The following is a 14,355-nucleotide window of genomic DNA, read 5'->3' as shown; positions in this document are numbered from 1 at the left end:
AATGAGGATACAGTAATTTCCTTGCTATTTTCCTAAATCTCCTGGGTAAAACGGGAGGCAGACTTTTGTAATTTGCATTCAAAGGTGTAGTAGATCTGCAGTTCTTAATATCTTTCAAATCCCCTTTTTGCTAGGAAAGATAAGGAGGATCTCACTACTTCTAGTCTAGGCATCTTTGAAAACACGACAAAAAGTGGATCAATGAACCTTAGATAAAATCCCTCTCAGCCCCAAGGGAGGTTTCTTCACTGACAAGATAGCTGCAAAAGTCTTCTCTATTGGCTTTACAAATGAGTCCTGTTCCTGATCTGCTAAAGTTAAAAAACAAACAAACCCCCAAAACAAAACCCCCCCTGAACATGCCATTAAAAAAACCTGCCACTGCTGAAAAAGAGAAATAGGTTGGCCCTGAAACAGCTCACAGTAATTTTCCTGAACAGTCTTCACATGTTGGTAGGGTTCTTGCAGACCTCCCTAATACTAGGTTTCCATAACAGTGTCAGATCTTGCTGCATTCTCTAATGGGAGAATGTGAGTAGATCATGACATAATACTTCACATCCAAATGGCCTCCTCCCTTGTTGTCATTCCACTCTATACTAATACTGGGTAAGTATAAAACATCCCAAGTTTTATCCTCCAGCATATGTATTATGTTCCGTCTTAAATGTCAGGATCAGTGAGCCACAAATATGGGCTCTCCTGTAATGCTCACACCCCCAAAACATTGTTGCTTAGATTACAGTCTGGGACAATATTTTAGGGGCAGATGTGTTATGGATTCACCAAAAGTGATCATATTAATTTCAAGGATTTTAGCACCTAAAATCAGATGCTTTGAGTATCAAACCATCCTATTAATTGAACTGTCTATAATAATAGGAATGAGTTAATTTGTCTAATATGAATCTGTTCAAGCATCATGGATTTAAAAGGTATAGGGCAGGGGTAGGCAACATAGTTGGGCAGAATGTCAAAAACACCTGCACCTTTGACCTGTAAGATGTTGGCATAGTAGGGGTGGACGAAAGGGGAGCCACAAGGTGCCCGATCCTTGATGTGGCAGGGTAGCCCTGGCCCCTTCCCCACCGTCTGCCCTGAGGCATGTGTGCCAAGCAAAATGCCTTTGCATGCCCTACTCTGTCACATGTGCTGGAAGTTACCTACCTCGGTCTAGATTGAGATCAGAATTACTACAGAAAAAAAATCAAATGAAAAACAAAGTAAAATAAAACAGCAGGCAGAGTGAAAAGCACATCCAAAATGGCACTGAATAAAGGAACAGGGAGGGGAGCAAATATGAACTGAAAAGCGCAGGGTTCACTGTATAGCAAGGGTGACATCACAGCCACATTGTAGTTAACAGGAAAATGATTCATGACAAAAATAGAGGTTTAAATTGCAGGAAAAAAATGATTAATGTACAGAACTAGTTGAGAGGTGTGTAAAATCTGTATCTCCAGGAATCTCACCCATTCTTTATAATAATTCTGAGATCTTTATTATGTCAGTAGGAGAAATACTAGTGTGCATTTTCTTGCTTTGCATGGTCTTTACAAAAAGCCAACTAATAGTTCTATTGGAAGTTCAATATTACTATAACATTACTATTCATCACAGATAGGAGGGTGAAGTACCATGTTTGCATAGTAGTTTACAGTCTGAATTTTTCCACTGAGGTTTCTCAGTTATTATTTGTTGTAAGTTAAGGCATAAGCAAGTACTCATCACAAATATGATATTTTTTTTAGTAAGATAAAGTACGCTAATACAGGCTATGTAGTTGTAATGTAATGTTCCAGGCAAAAAAAAATCTATATAATCCAAACACAGCATAATTAGCTAGTGGCTGGTATTACATGCACTTCAGCAGTTACTAAATTGTATTACTATATCAAACAAGTCTCTCCAAATTATTTTGTAAATTGAATGCAGATACTAATGTACTTCTGTATTATACATTGGTGTGGTGCCACCAAAACAAAGAGTTGCAGTACATTTCCCTTAATTGTGAATGTTATCCTGTCAACTTGAATTTAACTCTTTCCAAAAATAATGTGCTAATACCGATAACAGGTGTATTTATATTGACCTTCAATAGTAGTCCCACTTTTCATGCATCTCTTCAAGATGCTTATGAATGTGCAAAATTATGTTCAATGCAGTTCCAGCACAGAATCCCGACATGTAGTAAAATTTCAAATGTATCATTTCTTCTTCCTCATAGATTCCCTCAAATGTGGTACCCCACATTTTACTTTTGAACCTTACACCCCAGGTATAGAGACCATCTTTCTGTCTAAAAGTATATATATATATACTATGCACTGTACTAAAAGTATACATATATGTACTTGTGTATATATATACTATGCACTATGTATATGTATATACATAGGTATATGTATAGGGCTTTTTGAAGCTCTTCAAGCACCATGTACCAGTTGGGAATGTAACTTGAAAGCTATTAAATGTTCTTTCCCCCAGAACCTCAGCTGCTCTGTTTCTTTAGGTATATGGTTGAGGGTACAAGTACCAACTGGTTTGTTTTCTAGTCTTCAAGGCTAAGTGCTAGAATTAATGGGTCAGAGCAAGCATCAGAGAGCAAGTCAGAGATATATACGTCTCTGTACCACACAGACACGAGACATAAGGAGAGGGATAGTGCTGCTCCTGTTCTAAGAAAAACGTAGGAATTCATTCCCTTCATGCAAAGAAATGGAGAAAAGAATTGACTCCAACAAAAGGGGATGGAATAGAGAGAAGATGAAGAAGGAATTCACTTTGGTCCTATAAACTAAGGCAGAGAACTGGAGAGTATTACATATGTGATGCCAGTACCCTTGCAGCCCAAAATCACAGTGGCATTTTTTGGCTGCCATAAACCACTCTGAAATCATATTTTGCCTTCTATTATCACTCATAACATTTTCAGTGATACAGGTTTCTAAGTGGCTTCATCCCATTGAAGAATAGCTGTTTTGGAATATTATTCTCCCAGGCATACTGCTCTATTTTGGTTTGTTTTTCAGATGCTAGAAATGCTTATGTGCATGAGAAGTCAAGTGTGTAAAGCTATTCGTGTGTAAATATTTGCTGGATCAAACCTTTGAAATAATAAGGAAAAGAATCAAATAATCCATGTCTCCTTGATGCAATCTGAGGGGAACAGAAATAATATTTTATCATTTCTAGTTGAAGATGCATAAGAGGTACTGCCTTGCACTGCATAATGGGTGTAATTTCCAGCACTGTGCTACAGATAGGTTCCTAGCAGATTCATAGTCTCTTGCAAGCACTAATATGTTACTTGATATTGTTAACAAACAAACAAATGCTTTTGTTACCGTGACAAATTTTGTATTGTTTATAGTTAAATAGAACAAGTTTCTGAATAAGGAAGACTGAACAAAACTGAAGGAAAGGATGGCTGTGACCTAAAATATCTAGCCACAAACTAATTTTGTAATTGCATATTCTGGTAGTAGTAAAATTGATCTTGGATTTTAGGGCTTTGTCCCTACTCAAGCTTGCACCATTTTAATTCAAGTGATTAAAAATTGCAACTTTGTGTGTGGAGCAAACCTAGGCAGTATTGCAGAATATCTGAGTTGGAAGTGAACGTGTGCATAAAAGGAATTTTTCTGGCAAGTGCTTCCTTTTTCAGTAATGTGCAAAATAATGTAGCAGGCTCTTCAGGGAATCTTCTCACTGGATTATAGAAAGAGTGGTTTTTAATTTGGGGGATTAAGGATAAGATAATGGTGAAGTCAAGAAGTGATCCTTTCGATCTTCCAAAACAGAGAGAAGAGGTACAGTAATTTCTGTTTGGTAAGGCAAAAGGTAATGAATGATCTTAGATGAATTATAAAATGTATCTTTAATGAGAGATGATTCTTAGCATACCTTACCACAAAGATGCAGAGATTCCTCCTGTTTTATGATTACATTGGTCCAAATTTGAGTGGCAGCATTTTACACCTAATTTGCAAAGATGTAAATAACCACACCATATGGGAGGATCAGGCCTATTCATTGAATGACACCACTTTCCATTAATGATAGTGCATCACACCATTTTAAGAAGGTATTAAAAAATTAGGTTGTTTTTAAACTTTGGAGTCTGATGAATGGAGCGTGTATTTTCCTGGGAGATTCTTTTTTCCTTAATGAATGTAAATAGTGCTCGTCTTTCATTGGGAGATCATTCTTTCCTCTTTTGTAAAGCAGTGTGTTGAATTAGAAGAAACATAGCAGAAATATTGTCTGGTGATGATAGCTTGTAAAAAATGAAAACCATAATTTAGTATCTTTTATTTTAAAGATGAATTACTTTTTCATTGTTTTGTTACTAATAGCAAATGCATTTCAAAATCAAAGTAACTTGTTAGAATCAAAATCTTTACACTGCTACTGAATTGGTGTTTTGATTTCTTTGACGTGATCCCTGATTGCTGTAAGTGAGAAGAATCAGTTCAGTATTTTTGTTCTTAGATCCCCCTCCTTTGTCTTGCAGCTACTTGTGGCAGATTCCATTAACAATTGCAGTAGGAAATACGAGCCACATCTCATCAGAGGCAATTATATGGGTGTCTAACAAATCAGGTAAAAATAAACTTTCCTCCCAGTGGAATCTCGTAAAGCATACTTGTGTTTTCCTGAACTGTTTCTTCAGAATTGATCTTAGGTAATTGTTTAGTTGCTCTGCATCCAATTTCAGCTGCTTGAAAATGAATTGGAAAAGAGACAGTTTGGGGGGGAAAGATAGGAAGGAAGCAGGCAGGTTAGTAATTTTTGCAAAAGTTAGGTAGTGTAATGAAAAGCTTTTTAAACAGAAATATATTTCAAAGCAGCTTTTTATATCTCAGATGATTGAATGAATGTAATTCTCTTTATAGTGTGAATGTCAGATAAAATATCTTTTGTAGTAAAACTTCTCCTAAATGTAAAATCTGTAAACTAATAAATGCAAAATAGTTAGGAGAGTAACTTTAAGGCTGAGACTTTTGGCAAGTTTTTAAATATGATCCATGGTCCAAAACCTGTGCTTAGAAACATTTACTGTCCTTTAAGTCATTGCTTTCCCTGCCTGGTCACTAGATACAGGATTTTGAAATCACATTATTCTGATTACCATCTTGCTTCTTTCCCACCTTCAGTTCTGACATGATCGTAGCAGCAACTATCTTGAGAATGGCTAGACCTGGGAGCCAGTGCTTTTTATCAGCTTGGAATTCTGTTTTGCAACTAGGATAAAGCATTTGTCTCTTTCCATAGTAGTTCATGAAGGAACTGTTAATAAATGTATATCAGAATTGCGGTGGATGAGGAAGGAAAGTTGGGGATTTGAACGACATGATTATAAGGGGAAGAGAGGGAGCCATACCTCCATACATGCATGGGCAACAGAGGAAGAATTGATCCCAGTTTGTAGTACAGAAAACCTTTCAGAGTAGATGTTCCCTTTCAGAGTAAGTTGAACTAGAAGGAGGAAATAGCTAAGCCTGCCTATGCCTGTCTTTCCTTTTTGTTCTTTTGTAGGTCAGTAAGGGGTAAAGGTAACATAGACCATTAGCAACCTGCAGGGCTAGAAAGGAATGTTGTACACTTGGATAGCAGTGGAAATCTGAGAATCTCAACTTTCTAGTGATGCAAGATGTGTGTTTCTAGCCCTGATTACTCACAATATATCAGGCCTTGAAATGTTATTGCTGCTCCCATTATCTAACATACATTTTTTAGTCGTGGCTCAGAGCTGGGCATGGAACCAGTCATTTTTATTCCTAGAATTTAGGCGCAGAGAGGTGAGGAATGCAGAAGTTAAGTTTCCCCAAGTAGCATAAAGTTGGTCACAATACTAATATCTTTTTTGTAGTACTTCAGGCCGCTTGACACTTTCACACTCAGTCCCACCCTTCTTGTCTGCTCTTGTCATTCAGGGTTTGATCCAGCTCCCATTGAAGTCGGTGGACAGACTGCCATTGACTATAGTGTAGTTGATCAGATCATTATAACATCATGCACACACAGCTCCCTCAGTCTGCCATTGATGCCAGCCTTGAAAGCTCATTTATCAATTTCTCACACAGTCATCTTCACAGTTTCTTCATCTCTGCCCTTTACTCACAGACTGTCCTTCTTGAAATAATCCATACAGCCACTATTCTCCTCTTAAATTCTACTCCTGTGATGAATACAAGCAATCTGCAAAGTAATGATGGCTGTTCTGAGCAATAATTTTGGGATGGCTGTTATGTATATCTTTAAAAAAAAATTCAAATGATTCAAAATTCAAATGATTCTGTGCTGTCAAGGTGTGTGCATAGCTAATTAATATAATTATGATCCATTGTCATTATCTGTGTCCTTCTTCATTTCTCTTTCCATCACTCATTTATTGTTCCTTGTTTAAAATTAGATTATAAACTCATCAGGGCAGGGAGGGTGTCATCTTGCATGTGTGTGCAACGTCGACACAAATGACATCTTGGGTGATAAATCAGTAAAAACAATTAATGAGAAGAACTCTAGATATATGTAATGTGTGCGCCTCTGCATGCACTGTACATATACCATGGTGGACTTGATGCTGCTGTGGGAATCCTTAGACGTTTCCTGCTGTTGGTTCAGGGGTGGTGGGCTTGTTACTGCAGAAGGGTAACCTAGATGGTATATACCAGAAGGGGCAATTTCCAAGCTGTTTATCTGGGGGGGAGGGGAGGAATCCAGGTGTGTTTCCTTAGTTAGGCTGTTGGAGTCCTGAAACAGCTTCTACAGTGTGGAAACAATTTTACAGCTGGAGGTTGTGGGGGTAGATCATCACTAAGGGAATCTATAAGTGTGGGTCAAGCTGCACTTTCCTTTTTGTAAGGATATGTAATATACACATTCACATCAAGTCTGTTGGATTTTTTTGAGCTTCCAGATTTTGGTACAGACAGTATAGACATAAAATGGGACTGTGGGTCATTTCTAATGCCATTATAAACACCATGCATATTGGGGATATTTAACTGATGTTAAAATTCCAAATCTTTGCCACATCCTGTCTTATATGCTGATATCGGAAGCATTTTTGGAAGTCTGGCAGGCAGCCCCTCTGGTGAGTATTCTAACTTTTGCACACTTTGAAGTCTGTAGAAGAGAAGACCGAGAGGGGATTTGATAGCAGCCTTCAACTACCTGAAGGGTTGTTCCAAAGAGGATGGAGCTGCACTGTTCTCTAGCTGATGACAGAAGTCAAGTTCTGGCCTCAAGTTGCAGCAAAGGAAGTTTAGGTTAGATATCACAAAAAACTCTCTCACTAGGAGGGTGGTGAAGCACTGGAATGGGTTACCTAAGGCAGGGGTTGCCAACCTTTTTATGCTGAGGACTGGCAAACTGCAGACCGGAAGTCACCGCGGACTCCAAACTACAGACCAGCAGTGTACTTATACTCGGTATAAAGGGTTGGCTGCTGGTGCACAGTATGCTGCTCACTTCCAGTCCGCAGTTTGCCAGTCCACGGTTTGCTGGTCTACAGTCACTTCCACTCTGGCAGCTAACCCTCCTGCGGACTGGCAGCTAATCATTCATTGCCCGGGGGTTGGGAACCCTGACCTAAAGAGGTGGTGGAATCTTCATTCTTGGAGGTTTTTAAGGTCTAGCTCAACAGCGCCCTGGATGGAATGATATAATAGGGGGTGATCCAGCTTTGAGCAAGAAGTTGGATTAGATGACCTCCTGATGTTCCTTCCAACCGTAATTTTCTATGGGTTATCCCTCTTCATGTATGGTATATCCCTCTTCATGTATTCAACTGAGAGGTAGGAAGCCATAGCAGTTTAAAAATGGGTGACCAAATGTATTACCACCATGTGATGCTCCTTCTCCTTAGTGGTGTGAGGTAATGATTTCACAGCAGAAAATGCACCATGATTTTTACCAAGGGTTCACCATTTGTTCACTATACTGATGGAAGAGGCTTTTCATGCATGTTAGTTTTCTCTTCAACAGGTATAGTGACAGAATTACTTGGCTGACCCCTGTATTATTCCTTCTGACCAACTTTGTGTCCTCATCCAAGAGCCACACAATGTTGAATACCTGTTTTGTTAGCAATCTGCGAACAAGTGACAAGTGGAGGCGGCCGCTTGTGTTTGTGAAGAGCAATGGGTGCAAGATGCATGTATGACTGCTCTCAATTCATTCAGATGTTTTCATAGTGTAAATCACAGAGTTTCATTTTTCTCCGCATCCTGCTTCATTTTGCAAGGCACATAGATCAAGGCCAGCACCTCTTTAATTGTCCAGTATGCCGAGCAAAACTGGCTGAAGTGGCCACTGATCGCATCTGTACCTGCGAACCCCCTTGCAGAAAGATTTCCCAGCGACCCAGACTGAAGCAATGACCAAGGCAATGGATATGCAGGAAACTACAATCCCGCACTGATTTGATGATATGTAATCCATTGCCTCTTGCTACAAAACCAGCCTCTCAAAGCAACCCGTGTTGTTCAGGACAAGATGCTGAAAGGACTGACACTGTGCTAAGTTCCTCTACACCATCATTATTATCACCACATCCTGCAACCTGCTTGGCTTATGTCCCCAGGGCAATATTCATCCTTGAGGAGCTGGGTTCTCTTGACTCTTCCTTTTTGTAATCTAAAAGGAATTACTGGAGCACATGGTTTGGAGTTTTCACAGCCATGAGAAAAGCCCAAGACATCAGGCATTGTCTTTCTTCCTTTCCACCATAAACGTCTCCTGAGAACAACACTTTCTGAGCAGCCACATGCTGGATTCCATTCATTTCCCTAACACAGTTCTCAGATGGGGACTGTGTGAGGGTTGATGCCACAATGCTTGTCATGGAACAGCATTTGTTTTTCTCTTTATGAGTCTGACAGCTGTCGAATCTGACCTGGATTGCTTCCATTTCCTCTTTTCATCTTTCAAAGCAGGGAAAGAAGTAAAGGGGGCTCTGTGAACCAAAATCATTCAGTAGATCCTGCCTTATAGCATAATCTAACAGCAGTGAGGATCAGGGAGAAATACAGTAACTTGGCACCAAAGATGAAGATGCACAGTAGTTCAGTGACCACTGATCCTGTCACTTGAACATGGCCACTAGCCTCAAGCTACTGCTTATTCGTTGTGCTATCGCATGTGTGTAAATCAAGCCAATCCCACCCTCTTACATAGTTAGTGAATGCACGCATCCAATAAAAGAATACAAAGGGAATGTGTGATGAGACTGACATATCAGAAGATACCCTCTGAACCTTTTTTTCCCATGTGCAATAATGGTAAGTCCAATCCAAGCAACATAACTATTTTAGTATGATTTGACTTGTTTCATTTTGCCATTTTTCCATGAAAGTTTGTCAGAAATATTTTAGCAAGTCTTAATATGTATTAAAATTCCTTATATTGATGAAGCTATTCCAATAAGGAAGAGGAAGAAGTTACATTGATATAAGTAGGTGTCTACCAAACTTAAGGCAGCAGCTGGATGATTTTGTGGACAGATCCTAAGGCTGGCAGCCATTTTTGTGGGCCAAGCATGGCATCCCCCCATGCCTGTGATTGGTTGAGGGGATCCTGATGGCCCCATCCCTTGGTGGTGATTGGCTGCAAGGGCTGTGTCATGTGGCCCTGTCACCTCCACCAATTGGTGGAGGCGGTGTGGCTGTCTGATGGGCAGCCCTCACAGCCAATCAGTGGCAAAGAGTGGGGGTGGCAACCATCTTGCTGTGCCAGCAGCCCCCTCTCCTTCTCCTCCCCCTGCCCCGCCAAATTGCAGTTTCCTCCAAAATCTCACAATCACAATTTCAATACATCCCTATATGTAAGACACCAGTTAGGGGTTGTACCAATTTATTTATTTTTGTGGAAAAGTTATATCCTTACCTGAAATATTTTAATTGATACAAGGACTGGGTGTAGACAAAACCTGTATTTCGCCAGCACCACAACACTTTCTTTTAAATTGTGCCTGGACCTGATCTGTTAAGGTACTGTGTGCTTCCTGCAAGGAGTCAGACATATACCCTATTACTGATTTTTAATAGAAATTAAGGCAACGCAGAACTGGAAAGTAGGTTCTGAGGCTCATGTTATTGAGCCTGATTTTCACTTAAATCTTGTCTTCAAAAGGAAAAAAGTGTGTTTATAGTTCATCTTAGCTATCATGGTAATTAACACAGGGTAACAGGCTGTTGAAGGCAGGTCGATTTCCTACATGTTTTAACTTGACCTCTAACTTGGGTCTCACTTCACCTTTGAGTTCAGTAGTCTTTTTCACTTTTGTTAGTTACTATGTCCTAGCTAACACATGAGCTTACCTCTTTACTGGTGAAGACTCATCCTAACAGGAAGGATACTTTACAGTGCGCATGCAGTGCAGAAGCACCTTAATTGAGTACAAATGCAATTAACACCAACAGTAAGACCACTTTACACTACTTGAGCCAAGCAAATGAGACTCAGACCTTATTCATTTCATTACTTCAAACCAGATGTCTTTATAAAAATTAACCAATTCACCCTAAACATCTCCATTATGTAAGTGGCAAATGTAGAGTTCTAAAACAACGTAATTTTCTGAGCTATCCAAGTGAAAAATTAACTACTAAGCAATACTATTGGAGGGGAAAAGTAGTGTACATTTTGACTTGCCTAAAACTCAAATATACCTCTATAGTTTAGTCTGAACTTAAAAAGAAATCAGTCTGTGGGCTGACTGAGACCTGTAATGTGAAATTTCTGCGTAGAAAGATTTTTTTAAAATGTTATGAGTGATTGACTACAGGGTTCAGAATGGGATGATCACCTTCTCCTTAACTGTAGTGTTACTGTTGTGATACTCTAATAAATACGTTTTTGATAAGTGGGTAAATTGCCCATGTGTATAGTGTTCTTCAGTTCCACATAATCACCAGAAAATCATGAGGGAAAAAGATGACCTTCTTTCATAGGAAACCATGAGAATCGACAAGTGCATCAAATTCCAGTAAATTATATAGAACTATGTGAAGTACATACATCAGACAGCCCTTTAAAATAACCATCTGCTTGTTTGAGCTAGGATGGCATGGAAAGATTCTTGCCTTCTATTGCAGGAAAAGGTCAAAATATCAGTGTCCTTATTGAGAAATAACGAGAGGTTATGATTGTACACAGAGCTAGCTGAAAGCAGTGATAACGCCATCAGTGTTTGAAAAGATATGGTTGTTCTGTATTAGAACAATCTGTGTATGAGATGTCCTAGAGCTGATATTTATGGAATAAGGTATTTCAAAGTTGTCATCTGTAAATGACAGTATCATTCTACATCATGTCATGAGGCATAAGTGGTTTACATTACTTTGTGAGTAAAAGCTAGATGTGAAAATACTTTAACCAAAAAGAAATATATATGGCGTTCCCTTTATTTTATTATATACCATCTACACAGTCTGCATTTTTTTTATCTCTTTAGAAGGCTATTGGATAGCATGCAATCAGATGTCTTTTTTATCATTTGCCAATTCAAAAGATTTTAAGTTATGTAAAAGCAAATGAATTAACCGAATACAAGTACTTATTTTCAAGTGTTGTCGCATTAAAAAGGGGTTCTTTATGGAAACCTCATATACAGAAACAAGTACTAAACTAACATAGTAAAAATAGCCACACTTTGTTTTCACTTCCTACAAAACTGTTCAACTTAATCTGTCTCACACGTGAAGTACAAGCCAGAGTTGTGAACCACAGAAGGGTAGGCTAAAGAATAGTTTGCTGCTTTCCCTGTTCTGTCCCACCTGTCCATAGAAGGTGCACTACACCCTACAGTCCTGAATCTCAGGCTACCAGTATAGAGCTAATTTCAATTAGTTCGCAGCCCTGACAAGATTCTTCCTGGATCTTGACTCTGGAGAGACTGCAAAGTTCCTTTGCATCCCATTTTGTGCCAACCCTGGTTGGTCCACTCTACCTTTGTTAGTACAACAAGGACTTAAAACATACAGAAGCAATGGGTTAATATGCCCTCTGATTGGGCATTTATACACATACATTTATCTTCTCCAACGCACCGGAGATCCGGCATGTCATCCGGCATAGATCGAGTCTGCTCTGCATGCAAGCTGACACGCTCGGCACTGCATCACATACATTTGTATAAATGGCAAAATGCACATCAGCGCTGGGGAAAATGGTGGCGGTGCGCTTTTGAACTAAAACAGCTTTGAGGTGTTTTAGTTCAAAAGCACGCTGCTGCCATTTTCTCAGTACTGACGCACATTTCACCATTTATGCAAATGCAAGTGCCGCAGTGCCAGGCACTTTTAAAAGCATCCGGCGCTGCGGTGCACTCATATGTACAAATGGCCATTCAGTCTACAGCTGTCAGAATTTGTCCCTCCTTATATTACCAAGTATTAGGAGTCAGGGCTACTTCTGCCCTAACTTCTATGTATAATAACTGCCCTTCAGACAGTTAAGTCCCAAATTTAAATCCCAACCAACCCCTCTTTCCCCTGCTGCTGCCCTGCTCAGCAGACACTTAACTATGTATGGAAAGGTTTAAATTCCCAGGGTGCCTCTGGTTCTACCATAGAGTTCCATAGATGTGTGTGGAGAGCCAGTCTCTTTTTGACAGTACCAAACAGCTTATTGCTTAAGTTCTGCTGTCTGTCTTGCCCTGGCCTGGTAGACAGGGTGAGAACTTCTCTAAAGGATTAGGTCTTGCAAAAAACATTGAGTGGCAGAAGTGGTACACCATTTTGTACCTTAATGTTTAGAGCGCTCATCTGCCTGATTAAGAGAGGGCATCTGAAACCAGGTCTCCTATCTTCCAAGTGAGTTCACTAAACACTAGACTACAAGGCATACAAGATAGGACCTGGATTTCCCAGGTAAATGCCCTAATTCAAATACCAGCGAATCATCCTTATTGTGGTCCAATTAATATTTAGGTATTTACACAAAATGGAACAGTTTCAAGACCAAGAGAATTCCCCAGAATCCCATATAGGCTCATGGTTAGAGTGCTCATGTCAGAAGTGTATAAAACCTGCTTTCAGATCCATTTTGTAAAGCAGGCAGAAGGCATGTTGAACCGAGAAAGAACTCCCACAATCCATATAAGTGTTCCCACCAGACTGCTAGATATAAGGTGAGCACCTCAGGTGATTAATCCTAAATTCAAGGAGGCATGTCCCTCCATCCCAGATTTGGCAGTTAATTACCTTTGAGGGGCAGAATTAAGGCCGTCCCTCATTCTTTGGCATTTCTTATCAGCTACCTTAGGCAGCTTCCTGATTAGTTTAATTGTCTCTGTGTATCCCATTCTTAGTTGCTTACTCTCCTATGTGTCTAAGTCAGGCTCAGGCTTCCACAGTGTGACAATTTCCCCCGGAGTTGAGTCACAACGTTGAGCTGAAGTCTGCATTTGATTTAATTTTTAATCTATATTTCTGCAAGACCTGGTTTAAATGCAGTTTTATTAGTTTACCTAAAAGTGTTTTTTTAAATTTAGAGGAACAAGTCAAACCAATGTAACTAATTTTAAACCAAAATATATATTTCCACAGTTATTTTCACCAGTTTAGATGAACCAGTTTCAATAAACTGCTTAATTAAAACTGGGACAAGGTGATATATACAGGTACTCAAATAATTCTAAGCAACAGTTGAGTGACTCCTGTTTTTTTCAGCTTCAGAAAAATATTTTGAAAAAGCTGTGGTAGGGTTAGAGTTGTAGCTGTGATGGTCCAGGATATGTCCTCCAAGCAAGGCTTCTTCCTGACTGGAGGAAGGGCAACTCATACCCACAAGCTTGTCCAGCAGCTTTCCCAACTATACAGTTGGTCCAATAAAATGTATCACAAAGAAGCCTTGCCCTTTTAAAAATATTTTAACATCAGTATAGTTTTCGTAGTGCAAAAGTTGTGTTGTTCCTGCATACAGTTAACTTCTATGTATAATGAAACTACATGTGTATAAAACTTATAGGTGCTTACATGTTTTTAGAATTGAGGCCTTGCTGCATTCTCTATTGTTACATACATCCTAAAATAATGATTATTTTTGTGTATTTTATTCTGTGCTAGTAAAACTAGCGTTATGATGGAAGTGTTACTTTCATTTGTAGTTTTACTCATTGTCACAGCGGGGTCCATCAGGAGGCCCGTGATCTCCTCGAGGTCCCTCGCTCCGTGTCAAGGCCGGCCCAAGACACCCTCTTATTCTCGCCCGCCACGTCTTTGCTGTTTATATACAAGTTTGGGAGGCTGCCTATGACTCCCTGGGCACGGCTACTCGGGACCTCTGTCCCCGCGGTTCTCCCGGACTCCTGTGGTCACCCGGTATGATGGGTGCTCCCTAAGC

The 14,355-nt window shown here is 39.6% G+C and overlaps 1 protein-coding gene across 1 annotated transcript in view; it reads left to right on the top strand.

Moving 5' to 3' along the window:
* Positions 1 to 14,355, top strand: part of TRHDE (thyrotropin releasing hormone degrading enzyme) — a gene marked incomplete at its 5' end in the record, with an annotated part of 328,250 nt that overhangs the window by 243,811 nt on the left and 70,084 nt on the right. The window contains one exon of the mRNA XM_006026252.3: positions 4,517 to 4,605. Coding sequence (XP_006026314.1) covers positions 4,517 to 4,605 — 89 coding nt within the window. The remainder of the gene's footprint in view (positions 1 to 4,516; positions 4,606 to 14,355) is intronic.

The sequence above is a fragment of the Alligator sinensis genome, unplaced genomic scaffold, assembly GCF_000455745.1.
Source record: "Alligator sinensis unplaced genomic scaffold, ASM45574v1 scaffold1021_1, whole genome shotgun sequence".
Lineage (NCBI taxonomy): Eukaryota > Metazoa > Chordata > Crocodylia > Alligatoridae > Alligator > Alligator sinensis.
This window is presented reverse-complemented; position numbering and strand designations above follow the sequence as displayed.